Source organism: Misgurnus anguillicaudatus, chromosome 17 (genome assembly GCF_027580225.2).
Source record: "Misgurnus anguillicaudatus chromosome 17, ASM2758022v2, whole genome shotgun sequence".
NCBI classification, from domain to species: Eukaryota; Metazoa; Chordata; class Actinopteri; order Cypriniformes; family Cobitidae; genus Misgurnus; species Misgurnus anguillicaudatus.
In genome coordinates this window covers 29,855,995-29,869,608 of record NC_073353.2, presented here as the reverse complement: position 1 = coordinate 29,869,608, position 13,614 = coordinate 29,855,995, and the positions used below count along the sequence as shown (strand labels likewise).

Sequence of the window (13,614 nt, the reverse complement as noted above, 5' to 3'; positions counted from 1 at the left end):
GTCATGAGGTCAACGTGGAGGAGGGCAGGGGGAGAGGAGTGTGACAAACCAGGCTGTTTTCTGTGTAATAAGAAGCTTGTAAATCCACACTTTAGACATGGACTTGGTGTGTAGTGCAATTTCGTGCAAGATAATTCTGTGTAAATGTATTGATATATGATAATGTATATGATTGCTATAAAAATAAGCACATTTGACTCTTATGCATATTAAGTTATAAGAACATGTACTGTATGCATTAGCCAGATGTTTTTATCCAATCTTTTATTAAGATGTTTTTAGTACTGTGCAAACGTCTTAGGCCACCACCACCAGACATGTTGTTTTAGCAAAGTTTTAATGTCCATCCATATATATTTTACAAACATAAAAATATAGGAAATATGTACACAAAATTAAAAACAAGAACTAAATGTATTCTATAGACATCAGTCAGTATTTAGTGTGACCTTTCTTGGCACGAAACATCAGTGGGGCTCGTGACTGCTCATACGAGGGGCGCAAATTCCACATACGTTTTCGGTGTGTCATGTGTGATGCTTGCGTTTTCAAAATATGTGTTTGTTGCTTCATGTGAACCATGTGCATCAGGTGTTTCGTCAAAATAAGTGCCCGCTTATGATAAACCGTTTATGATAAAAGAGACGCTCACATTCACAAAATACACGCAAGACAATCCCTTAACATTAAACTCTGATTATGCATGAGATTATGCGAGTATCTGGCAAACGTGAGCGTTTCTTTTATCATTAACCCTTTAGACGCATCTACAGCAGGCACTTATTTTGACAAGACACGTGATGCACATAAACGCACTCAATGCGCAGAACACATATTTTGAAATAAGGAACCACACACATGACGGCTACACACATGTTGTGACAAACTTCGCATCGAGCGCCCACGAAAAAGAAGTCACCGGCCGCCCCTGCGAAACACATCTTGAGCTTTTTTGAAAATACTGAAGTCATTCGATTAGAATTCGAAATAAGGATTTAATTTCATTTAGGTTAAAGCAGTGCTTCTCAATTATTTTCTGTCACGCCCCCCCTAGGAAGAAATAAACATTTCGCGCCCCCCCAACTCTCTGCGACTGTAAATAGTATATTTGTCTATAAAATTACACATCTGCAAAACATTGTATCCTTATTAACATTAAAGAAAACACAAAAAAAGAAATATCAATCAACTTACAACAAAAAATAACTTTATTAACATTGTTTTTTTGTCTGTAACAGAAAAGACTAAAAATGCATCAATTTGCCTGAAATAAAATAAATCAATCCTTATTTACAGTATATTTTTTGACCATTTGATACTGAAAAATTTAATTAAATATAATCAATACATAATAATAAAAAACTCAAGCGGCTTATCAGCGTGTTTGGGGGGTAATGTCTTTAACTGACGGGGCAAAAAAATCACTTCCTGAAAAAGTATTTTCCCCGGGTCTCGCGCGCCCCCCCTGGTGTCGCTTCAAGCCCCCCCTGGGGGTCCCGCCCCACTATTTGAGAAGCACTGGGTTAAAGAGATCATTGCCTTCCCAGTCTTACGAGGTTTCGTGATATAGTCACGTAATTTTTTGATTCTTTTTCTTGATTGTATAACGAATTCCTGTTTTCGTGTGATTATCACGTATTGGTTACTCAACTGCTTTTTCCTAGTTTTAAATCATTGTCGCTTCGGTTTAGGGTTAGATTTGGTGCTTGCTTTATATATTAGTTATACTATTTTTTCTGATTTATTTTTTATATGTCGCCTGGCGTTAGGGTTAGAGTTGGGTTTGGGTAGGGATGTCATTTTATGTAAATCTAACCCTAAACTGAAGCGACAATGGGTAAGAAAATAGGACAAAACAGTTGAGTAACCAATACGTGATAATCACACGAAAGCCTAAGACTTTTGCACAGTGCATGTGTTGTGCCTGGAAATAACTCCCATGACCAACGCAATGCTCAACCAGCAACACTTTGTCTACTTGAATGTTTTTCCTCAAGACTTTCTGTGCTTTACACACATAGTTGTTGCATTGTTTGTCTAAACACCTGCAAAAGCAAAGGTACACAGACTGGATTATAGACCTAAATTCTCACTGGCTCTCTTAAGTATGCTTTTATGTTTTCAAGCCTTTTCCTTTCACTCTATAATCCCCTATAAGAGCGCACAGGCCTTGTGCAAGCCAAGGGTTAAATATGAACCTAAAATCTTTGTGTTGCTCTAAACCTGTATGGCTTTCTTCTGCAGAAGTGAATTTTTGCAGAATATCCTGTTCACTTATTGCACGTGGAGCGCTTTATTGTTATTGAAATGACTCGCTTCTCAATTGAATGTTCATAATAACCACGAGCTATGCAGAGCGTGTTCTACCTCCTGTCATCTCGCATTGGATTTAGTCACCATAAATCTTTTGACCTCAGATAGTGTTTACAGATTGTTGGATCATGTGGGATGGTTGAGGTGTTTTTATGTGTGTGGGTGTGTGTGGCTTCACGAGTTTGCCTGCAGCGTATCTATGGTATCATTAACATTCCAGCAGTCGTGGCGGCACCGTTAACACTCCGCTACATGACGAGACAGCTCTGCCTTTACTGCTCTACCTGCTGCACTTTCTCTTGCAGAGTCCTCACCTTTTCGTTTTCTCACACATTGACACTTGCAAACACACACGTTGGTCCTGCTTTCGCAGACTTTTTCATATATATGTGGTATGCATATATATATATATATATATATATATATATATATATATATATATATATATATATATATATATATATATATATATATATATAGGGAGAGAGAGAGAAAGAAAGAGAGAGTTCTGACACACACACCCATGTTATATATAATTATCTGTATATCTATATATAAATATATACAGGTATAGACCTATATATATAGGTGTGTGTGTGTGTGCATAACTACGACACTCATATCAAAATATTTTCCCTTAGTTGTGGGTGTCGATACTGACTCATAGCACATCATTCTCGTGCTGTCATTTTCAAGTGACTTCTCCAAACACGTAATTTTTCACGCCACTTTGTCTGCCTCTTTTGACAGATGCACAACAGCAACACTTCAGGTAATTACGTGACTGATGTCGATGTGCTCTGCGGTGTGTTTTGGAATGCGCTTGTTGTTTTGCAGCGTTGTACTAGGATTCGGCGAACCGCCCCGACCGTTGGTAGGTGTGCAGGCTCGCTTTGTTTGCTTATGGTATTTTAGTGCAGTGTGTTTGCATCTATGCCTCTAGGGCTCAGAAAAGGCAGTACATGTTAATAGGGCTTCCAGGGGACCCACTGTGATCTAATCTGTCTTTGTGTGGCTACACGTTATTGAGTAAGAGACCTGTTGCCCTTGAGCTAAGTGTGTACTAAAAATGACAAATATTTTTAAAGCAAGGAGCTCATTACATGCACGTGAGGGGTATATAACCCAGTGTAGATGTATGTATCTTAAATTGATGTGACCTTTAAATCAGTATGAGATTTATCGTGCTCATGTCTCACTCCTGTAGACCTCATGGCAGAAACACAGCAGAGAATTGCAACTTTTTTGTATATTTTTGGAAACGCATGCAAAAGTTGGGCTTGTTTATGCAAAGTCATTCACGCACTGATTTGCAATGCAACATCCGTGTTGTCATTCCGGCGCGGGTAAAAGCAAAAGCTTCACATTTCAGAGAAGAATGTAAAGTAAGAATTTATTTTCAAGTTACAAAATATTTAAGAAAGAATATTTTACATATCTGTACAGAGATGACATCAGTTTATCTAAATGGCTAGGAAATAAATCTTATTAAATAGTAGACTGAACAAATGAAAGACCAGGAAGAGACTCTGTTCCATTGGTTGCTGTACATAGTAGAAAAATGAGACTACGAATAAAATCCATAATGTTGTACCCTGATTATTAGGCCTCTTGAGAAGGATCAATATTTATTTTATACACATATTGGAATGGCCTTGCCATCTTTTTATAATAGCTAAAATATTGGCCTCTTTGGTACAATTAATAAATTTTCACAAAACTCGGTTTATTACTACAAAAATAACATTTTCAATGGCAGTTTTTTGTCTTTTAACTAGTCCCGCAACTTTTCAGTGCAAACATCGTAACAATGATCCGCTTCGGAAAGCAAGCGAAAGATCACATTTCAAGTATTGATAAAAAGTTAAAGACAAGCAGTACATACAAAAAAAAAAGATTCAGGATTACTATACATTGCATAGTTCATGCGGCACTTTATATTAAAAGGACTATGATCAAGGGTAGGTCCACCTCTTTGTACCCTTTTGAAGGCTTTGCAATATGCAAGTGCTTTAAATTGTGCATTTTGAGAGTTTTCGCAAGTGCTTTACTCACTGTAAACCAGCTGGACAGAATATCAGCCGCTCCGCAGGACGTGCAGCGCTGCGGGCGCATGTCAGCCACTGGAGTTTGCTTTAAACCGGTTATGCAATCTGCCACACAACACGATTTTGTCCAGAGGTGCTCGCAGTTTGAGTAAAACCCTCACAACTGATACAATGCCGCAGACGCCTGAAGTCATTGCTCTTAGGATTGTCTCTGGGAATGACTGGGAAAATGCCTTTGAAATGTCCACCTCAGCTGGAATGATTTGTGTTAAGGAAGCTGTTGAAGTGCTGGAGTTCTGAAGTTGGAGGGACGTTGAAATGTCAGTGCTCGTACAACCGCGTGAACGGTTTATAAGTACTTGTATGTCAGTGAAATGTCCGTCTCCTTTTTGCTGTCGGAGGGAATTGTGTTGAGCCACTTTATTTAAATCTAGAAATGGCAAACTAGAGAAAAAACCCATTTGGTGTTATCCTTCCCTTATCATCCCAAAGCCTTTTTGTTCATGAAAAAGTACCAACCGGTCATATATCTGATGATCGACTGCTTGATGCACACACACGTGTGTGATTGTACTTTGTGAGCGCACAAATAATAACACAATCTATATGCATGTGGTTCAAAATGATCATAAATATGACTGTCACTGCTCTCGTAACATGTCCTAACATGGACTTTAGCAGGCATCTCAAGCGCAGCCGCACTCCTCCACTATCATGTTAGGCACGTCACGCTTGACGATGTTGTATTCATCGTCAAAGTAAAGCATTGACATGGTGCTGAGTTTGGTGGGTATGCAACAAGAGTTGACAGATCCGGGGCTCATGCCTCTCATGCGGTACTGGTTTACCACTGCGGTGTGAAAAGACGAGGCGGAGCCTGGAACCCCTGCCATATAAGCTGGACAGCTGCCCTCGCAGTAATTTCCGTAGTACCCTGCCGGTGCGATGATCCAGTCGTTCCATCCAATGAGTCGGAAGTCAATGTAAAACTGCTGTCTGCAGCACAGACCGCCATTGGTGCCGTCACATTCAAGGCCACGCTTACGGATGCGGTGCTTAGAGTCTGCCTGCTGAGCACGAACCACCAGGAAGGGACGGTGCGAGGGGTCATTGGGGTCCACCAGGATGGGCATAACGTTGGCGGCCTCGCAACCTTCACAGTGGATGTCTAAGTCTTGCCGGCGACCCCCTTTGCCCAACAATTCCCTTACAGCCTCAGACAGAGGAAAGGTGTGCCAGCCGCTGCGCTTCAACTCCACGCGTTTCTCCATCATGGGCCAGTGCACGCTCTGTCCACCAGGCTCGTAGTAATGCACTCTCACCGTAACCTTCCGCCTCGTTCCTTTCTCCTGAGTACCAGGCAACAGCTTGAAGTAGAGCCACAGGTTTGCCTGCAACACATAGAGGTTTTGGTTGCCCTCATTGGAGATCAGGAAGTAGAGGTTGGACTTGGATGGAGTCACTTCGTCTGTAGGGGATCAAAAAAATTGTTAATGCACGATTTGTCATATGCACGATGTGCAGCAAAATAACAAGATGCATGTTTCCTCTGACTGGCACCAACACATCCTGACTTCCTTTTAGCAACGTTCATTAACATAAATCACCTAAATTGTCCAGATAGACTAGGTGCCTCAGTAGAGCTCTGGGCCCAAGTCCAGTTGGCCTTGTGGTTTGGGCTAAAGATGTTTGGTGGGAGGGGTCGGACGTGGGCCTTTCCCCAGGGGGTTCATTGAGTGCACAAGGAGCGCTGAAAAAACCCAGAACTCCTGGAGCCTCAGAGACTGACAACACAATGCCCCGTGAGAGGTATTAGGAGACTGCTATGGCACAGCCAAGCATTAAGCGTGTGGCCTTCGAAAGGCATGATGAGGCAACATAAAGGCCATTTACATGACACTGGCCAACAGTGTAGTAATTTGTGAAGTCCATGATGCAAAGCTTTTTTGTCATTTGATTCTAAAGGTTTTGACCACATAGACAACTGGAAAAATTCACTTGAGCTAAAGAAGTAGAAAATTCATAATGTTTTTCTGTAATCTTGATGTAAGTTTAGGAGTTAAAGAGTAAATAACCATCTTATGTATGGATTAGTATGGTTCAACGGTAATACCTATGGATTAGTGTGCTTCAGTTTGTCACATATGATGGCTTTACAATGGGTCACAATGGTTGACTGACTAGTCGAAGAGTGAGGTTGATTAGATTAGATACATTTTTTGTTTTGATATTCTTATTGGTGGTACTTTAAGTAGTGAATGTAATATTCTATAAATTATTGTAATAATCATTTTATATACAGGATTAATCTTTAGATAAAGTAGGTTATTATATGTCTCCTTTATCTTGTCCATTTGGGGTTTTGGTAAATACTGGGTGGTAGGATTTGATAAGTCTATGGCTTCTATCGATATTAAGTATGAAAAAATGTTTGTTTAGATAATTATTTGCGTTTTCCTTCTTTGTATTTTTTGCCTTTAAATATTTAGAAATAAAATTAAGTCAAATATTATAAAAACAAATAAAACATAATAACGAAAAAACAATACATGGAAATTGACAACCAATTCAATAACAGTTGTATTATTTATTCAGGTATTGTACAATATTCTAGTTTGGGTTAGAGGGTTTCATCCGACGCACACGCTTATCTCAGTTAAGGCCGTTTTACACGGTAAGCGGCAACCGCAAATGTTTAGTTCTTAGGAGACGTGCGGAAAGCTGCAAAATGGTGGCGGTTACAGAGGTGAAGCGAAGTTGGTCCTTGCTCGTGCACCCAAAATCCTCTCCCTTCTCTGGACATGGCAGGCGCTGTTGAAGATAAACATATTTGCCTTAAATGCGGCACAAAACGCTTCCAATACAAGAGAAAAGCTGGGCCGCGCGGCGATTTTGCAGCTTGCCGTGTACCGTGTGAAACGGCCTTTACGCGTCTGGATGGAACGTAATTTCCGGTCTCTGTTTGTTTAATGGTCTGGCTAGTGGCTAAACTGAACTCTGGAACAAATACCTCATAACAAAATAACAAATGTTTTGGTTTCTTAAAGACAAGTGAAGATGGCGAGCATGGATCACCGCTATGTAAAGGGAGGCCGATTTGTAGTTAACATTGTATATAGTAAACATTTAGTTTTTAATGCGCTTTAGCTATGATTTGAACTAGGGTAATCTAAAGCCGTTTATTTATGTTGTTACTGCTAAAACCACCTATGGTGTGATCGTTAAGCAGACTAAGACAAATTCACGTGTGCTGGTTAAGCTGGTAGACAATGCATAGCTGGTGAAACAGGTTGACCACCATGGCTTTTACTTAAAAAGCCTAAGGGGACCACCAGCATTACACATTGGCTGACCAGCATCCAAAGCAACAATTGCAGGTAACCAGTAATTTTGGACTTTCAAAACTGCTGGGAACTCAACCCTCTCATATCCCGCAGTGCAGACACAGAGCGACAAAGAATCGAGCCCTGGAGATATGTCAGGTGTGAACAAGTATGTACTATGATAAAAGGGAACATGTTCGTTAAGACAATTCCTATGCTATTTTTAACTCCTTAACTACCTTGATATGCCCCCTGGATAGAAATCTTCTTGCATAATGTTGTGTACAAATGTTTCAGAGCCTGTCTTAACAGCTTCTGCTTGACATTAATTCATTTACAGAGTAAGGTATTGTACACTTTGTGGCCACATCACCCACTGTCTCTGCAGTGACCAGTCATTCACATACGTATTAGAAGGATCTCAGACGTTGCATAACCTTTAATACCTTGCTTCAGTATAAAGATCCTTTAAAAATAATCTTACAGTAAGACCTCATCAAGTTCACTTTTTAGTTTTTGTGGTTCACTGAAAACCGCTCTCATGCTTTAAATGCTTAATGTGAACCGTTTGTCAAAGATCAATAAGATCAAGAGCATGGCATGATGCCTGATTAGATTTTGACTGCCCATCAATCAATTAACACTACGGGCTCTTATTTCTATGCTTGGATCAAATGTCAAAAACACAAAGATACTCTAAAGAGATCGGTTTGGCTCTTTGACCTTACGGACACTGTGCCACACTGAATAATGTGTAATAATGAAGTCTTAATACCCTGCGCTGAACCGGTCCTATAGAGTTCAGCGAGTCCGAATGGCTACGCTGACAAATGAGAAGCGAACATCTATCGCTCCGCTTCTGTGGCTACGGGACACCAAATACTTCTGAAATGGCCCGTAGGACAGTGTCAATAGAGAGCTGAAATTGGCAGCCGGCCTCTCCTGTACTTTGGCAGCCCTCTCCTTATTGCTCTCCTGAAGCATGGAGCGAGATAGGAACCATCTTCTGGTTTACGATCATACCACATAACAGGCGCAAGCAGGGAAGAGCATGCAACACTGGAGGCGGCACAGTCGCCCGCAGCTGCAGTGATTTGTGCCTTGCACCTGACAAATGTAACTTTTTCGCTTAGCACGTACCTCTGAGCAGAATACATCTGGGGTTCTCCTATAATACCACGGCCTGACTGGCAGTCTTTACACAAGGGGTTAGCGCCAGCTGGCCTTGAGGCAGATGGGGGTTTGGAGACCCGGTTCCATGATGCATTGCTGCTCAGTGGTTCAAAGGTGTCATGAATAATAGGGGACACTGCAAAGAGGCCTGATGAAGCTTTGATATTTTAAATGCATGTTCAGAGTAGGATATAAGAAGACCAACCCCCACGCCAGCCTCGGTCACCCGCGACTCAAATGTCTCATGCATTATTCTGAGTGATATCTTTTGTTTTCTTTTGTTGTTTTTGTTCCCAATGTTGACATATTGGGTTAAGCAAGAACGCACAGTACTCCCAGTACTGTCATGAGCGTGTTCAGATCATTCTTACTGGAGCAAGACTTCGGATAATGTCCAGGATAATTGTGCTACACAGTGCGAGACTGGAAGATAAAGAAGCCAGTTTTGCAAGATTTAGGCTCAATCCCTGACATGCGTATAGGCTAAAAAACATACAAGGCATATATGTGACCCTGTGTCTGTGAAATCCGAATCTAATTTTGAGTATGGAGCATCAAACTTTGATTTCACTTATTGCTTTCACGTTGATTTCATTCTTTGACATGACCTTACTCAGTCAATATTAAAGATATGAAGGTTATATTTTTACAGAATGTTCTTTTCATCATGTATGATTTTATGTAGAAAACAGTACATCACTAAAAATTACTTTACCTTACAGGAAGGGTCACATATGGTACCAACTTGCAGTAAGGTTCCATTAATATTAAGTGTATTAGTTAACAAAAAACTAATAATGAGCAATATCTTTGTACAGCGTTTATTAATTAAGTACAACTGTTAATTGTTTATTTTTGGTAGGTTACCAATGTTAATAGGTAATGTTACAATAAATGTTTAAATGAACATTAAGTAAGATTATAAATGCTAGAGAAGTATTGCTTATTGTTTAACTGTAGTTTAAAATTGTTATAATAAGTCTTCCTATAGACAAGGTGAATTCAGGTAGATTGTGACTTTTTTGGACATTGAGATGATGGTCAAAATCCTTGTTCCAATCTACCTGAATTCACCTACATATATATATATAAACTTAGTAGAACATTGTGTTAACGGTGTAAAGGGTCATGTGTTCGATACCCAAAAAACACAAATACACCCTTTAATGCGCTGTAAGTTGCTTTGGATAAAAGCGTCTGCGTAAAATGTAAGATTATTAAAATTATTCTAGATTTATTGACAAAATTTCCATATTAGCTCTTTTATACCACAGGCCTGTAATTGATGAACTTTGCAGTTCATGGAATAAGATCTAGGGCTCTTAACCCAACTTTGCTAATGACTTCAAGGAACCCATATTCCTTATGGTCATTAGGAACAAAGATTTTTATAGGCATATTATCGTTTAATAAAGAAATAAAGGCGTGACACAGGTCTTGCCCTCTTATTAGCAGATTATCCATAATACTTTGATTGCCATGTTGTTTGATGCTCACTTGGCGTTCCCGATGATGCTCGGATCGTAATTTTCTCATTACCCACCTATAAAGGTCACCATCCGACAAACTAGTCATTATTATTTGCCAGCATATATCTAATTATATGGGGTCACGTATTCTAATCGCATCAATTACATCTGAACGTAAGATCAAAGGGCGCACGTCCCATTAAAACCAACCAAAGTCATAGAGCTATTTAACACAGTTGGCATGCGAGTGCTTTTACACACCTGACTCGGCGAAACTGATTATTTCCGACGTTTCTTCTTGCACGTCGTTGTTGTAGGCGGCGTGTCCGTCTAAGTTGGGAATCTCAACCCTCCCGTCCTCCCTAACTTTACCCGCGTGCAGTTTGCGCAGCGCCGTAACCATGGCAGCTTTAGGAATGGGATGCGTGATATTGGGTCTCTCTCTCATCTGAAGTCGGTTCAATATGTGCCGTTTAACCGCTTCCAGAAAGTCCGTGTCCACTTGGCCCGTATCATCCCGATGCCCGAGTCCACACGAGACGCACTGGGAATCCTGAGACACGCGCTCAGCTCCCACAGTGTACTGGAGCGAGAGCACGCAAGCCATCAAACAGGTTACAGGGAAGATGTAAATACTCATTTTCTTAAATAACGTGTCCATACAATCAAACAAATCAGTTCATAAATCCCTACCGTGACCTACAAACAGGACAAGTCTATACTTCCAACGACCTCCTGTGACAGATGTCCATTCATCGTAATGTTTTCAAGCATTTTGCGAGGCAGAAAGTGAGCACATATTGATGGTTACACGACAAAACTCAAGTCTTTATCAGTTTCAGTCGAAAAAACGCGAAAGCATCTCGTACTTGCCGAGAAAAGTAAGAGGTTATACACGACGTGTACGTACGCAAAGAATCACAAAAGAACAAAATAAAGCGGTCACTGGCGCTCCGTAACTTTCACCGAAACGGAAATAAAAACACCGATAACTCCGTTAAAGTTCAGTGTAGTCACAAAAGTCGTATCTTTCCAGTAGTATCTCGTTAAAACTGATGCTTATTAAGTGATAGTGTTGAAAATCCCGATGTTTTTGAGTTTCTTCAGTCTCAGGAGAGATGTTGTCCTTTGGTTTGCTCTCTCGTGCAATCACGACACTAAAGGCACCTCGCGCTGAAACTGTTTTATACTTCAAACCACGTGGGACCTGGCTTCAGCCAACGGGCATGAGAGATTATGCGCTAAAACAGGTTAATGAATGAATGAATGAATGAATGAGTGCAATAGCCAAAATTAATGTAAGCCAGTTAGGAAAGCCACTGGATCGTTATATTAGACGGGACAATCATTTAAAACGTTTACTCTATATTAACTTAGATGGTACAGCTGTTTACTTACAATGTTAATATTTTCTTTCAAAAAAATAAAAATGCAAAATAAAGCGATGTGTTTGAATAAGTGTATGTTTTTTTTAAATGTGGGTTTATATTTATTTGACAAACTTTTATCAACAATACAGAGTTATGTTTTTTGTTATACAGAGCAGTAGAACATCTTTACATATACATCAATTGTCTTTAATATATTAGTATTTGTTGACGCAGTTGCAAACTTAACTATTTGCGTTATTATTTATCAGTGCAATCAAGTGCAACCTGCATTATTTTGGATGATCAGTTGTGTAACCCATCCCATAACTGTAATATTTCAAATCTTTATTTATATAATACAGATGCACTTGCAAGGTCCTAGGCAGGTTTTCAGAAATTATACTTGACTAACACTTGATTTTTTTGTTGGACTACCACACTAGTCTTTTTTAATGTACAGTTTGCTTTGTCAAATTGTTCTTCAACAATGGCAATCCTTTTTAGTCGATGCTATAGCGCCATCTATCGACAAAAACTTTTTATTTCTGCCTCATTTCATTCCTAGTTTCCAACTATTCGACATCAATTAATTGTTTAAAAATTGTGAAAATTCATTTGAAGTTCATATTAATTGATAGTCTACTTATTGCAGTATTAAAAAGAGCAATATGCATTTTTTAAACTCTTTATTCTCGTAATGGGTCTTCTTTCTTTAACAACTTTGTAACTTTTTGGTGAAAGTACAGTTTATTACTGCAAAACAAGGGTTGTCTTTCAAATGTGGTTTTATATTTATTTGACAAATTTTTTATCAACAATACAGATTTCTGTTTTTTGTTACACAGTGCAGTAGAACATATTTACATATACATCAATTGTCTTTAATATATTAGTAGTAGTTGTTGGTGCAGTTGTAAACGTAACTATTTGCGTTATTATTTATCAGTGCAATCAAGTTCAACCTGCATTATTTTGGATGATCAGTTTGTAACCCATTCCATAACAATATTTCATTATATCTTTATTTATATAATACAAATGCACTTGCAAGGTTCTAGACAGGTTTTAAGAAATTATACTTGACAAACACTGGATTTGTTTGTTGGACTAACACACTAGTCTATTTTAATGTACAGTTTGCTTTGTCAAATTGTTCTTCAACAATGGCAATCCTTTTTAGTCGATGCTATAGCGCCATCTATCGACAAAAACTTTTTGGTTCTGCCTCATTTCATTCCTAGTTTCCAAATATTCGACATCAATTAATTGTTTAAATATGGTGAAAATTCATTTAAAGTTCATATTAATTGATAGTCTACTTATTGCAGAATTAAAAAGAGAAATATGCATTTTTTAAACTCTTCATTCTCGTAATGGGTCTCCTTTATTTAACAACTTTGTAACTTTTACAGTTTATTACTGCAAAACAAGGGTTGTCTTTCAAATGTGGTTTTATATTTATTTGACAAATGTTTATCAACAATACAGATTTCTGTTTTTTGTTACACAGTGCAGTAGAACATATTTACATATACATCAATTGTCTTTAATATATTAGCAGTATTTGTTGGTGCAGTTGCAAACTTAACTATTTGCGTTATTATTTATCAGTGCAATCAAGTTCAACCTGCACTATTTTGGATGATCAGTTTTGTAACCCATTCCATAACTGTAATATTTCAAATCTTTATTGATATAATATAGATGCACTTGCAAGGTCCTAGACAGGTTTTCAGAAATTATACTTGACTAACACTTGATTTGTTGGACTACCACACTAGTCTTTTTTAATGTACAGTTTGCTTTGTCAAATTGTTCTATAACAATGCCAATCAATTTCACCCGATCCTATAGCGCCATCTATAGACAAAAGCCTTTTTTGTTCTGCATCATTTCATTACTAGTTTCCAAATATTCG

At 38.8% G+C, this 13,614-nt stretch overlaps 1 protein-coding gene across 2 annotated transcripts; it reads right to left on the bottom strand.

Annotated features, from left to right (window-relative positions):
* Nucleotides 1–3,679: 3,679 nt before the first annotated feature.
* Nucleotides 3,680–11,548, bottom strand: inhbb (inhibin subunit beta B). 2 transcript variants are annotated; one of them, XM_055214827.2, is made up of 3 exons: nucleotides 11,020–11,545; nucleotides 10,588–10,909; nucleotides 3,680–5,829 (listed from the first exon to the last, which is right to left on the bottom strand). In XM_055214827.2, exons 2-3 carry the CDS (start codon nucleotides 10,772–10,774, stop codon nucleotides 5,048–5,050), a joined length of 969 nt encoding a protein of 322 aa, XP_055070802.1. In that variant the 5' UTR covers nucleotides 10,775–10,909; nucleotides 11,020–11,545; the 3' UTR covers nucleotides 3,680–5,047. The 2 variants fall into 2 exon arrangements, with proteins under 2 accessions (XP_055070802.1, XP_055070801.1); XM_055214826.2 differs by having other exon boundaries at nucleotides 10,588–11,548.
* Nucleotides 11,549–13,614: the final 2,066 nt, after the last annotated feature.

Excerpts from the sequence above, each read along its gene's own strand:
- inhbb (XM_055214826.2), bottom strand. The coding sequence starts at position 10,987 with ATGGACACGTTATTTAAGAAAATGAGTATTTACATCTTCCCTGTAACC. Across the intron at positions 5,830-10,587 it reads AATCAGTTTCGCCGAGTCAG|ACGAAGTGACTCCATCCAAG; the intron begins GTGTGTAAAAGC and ends GATCCCCTACAG.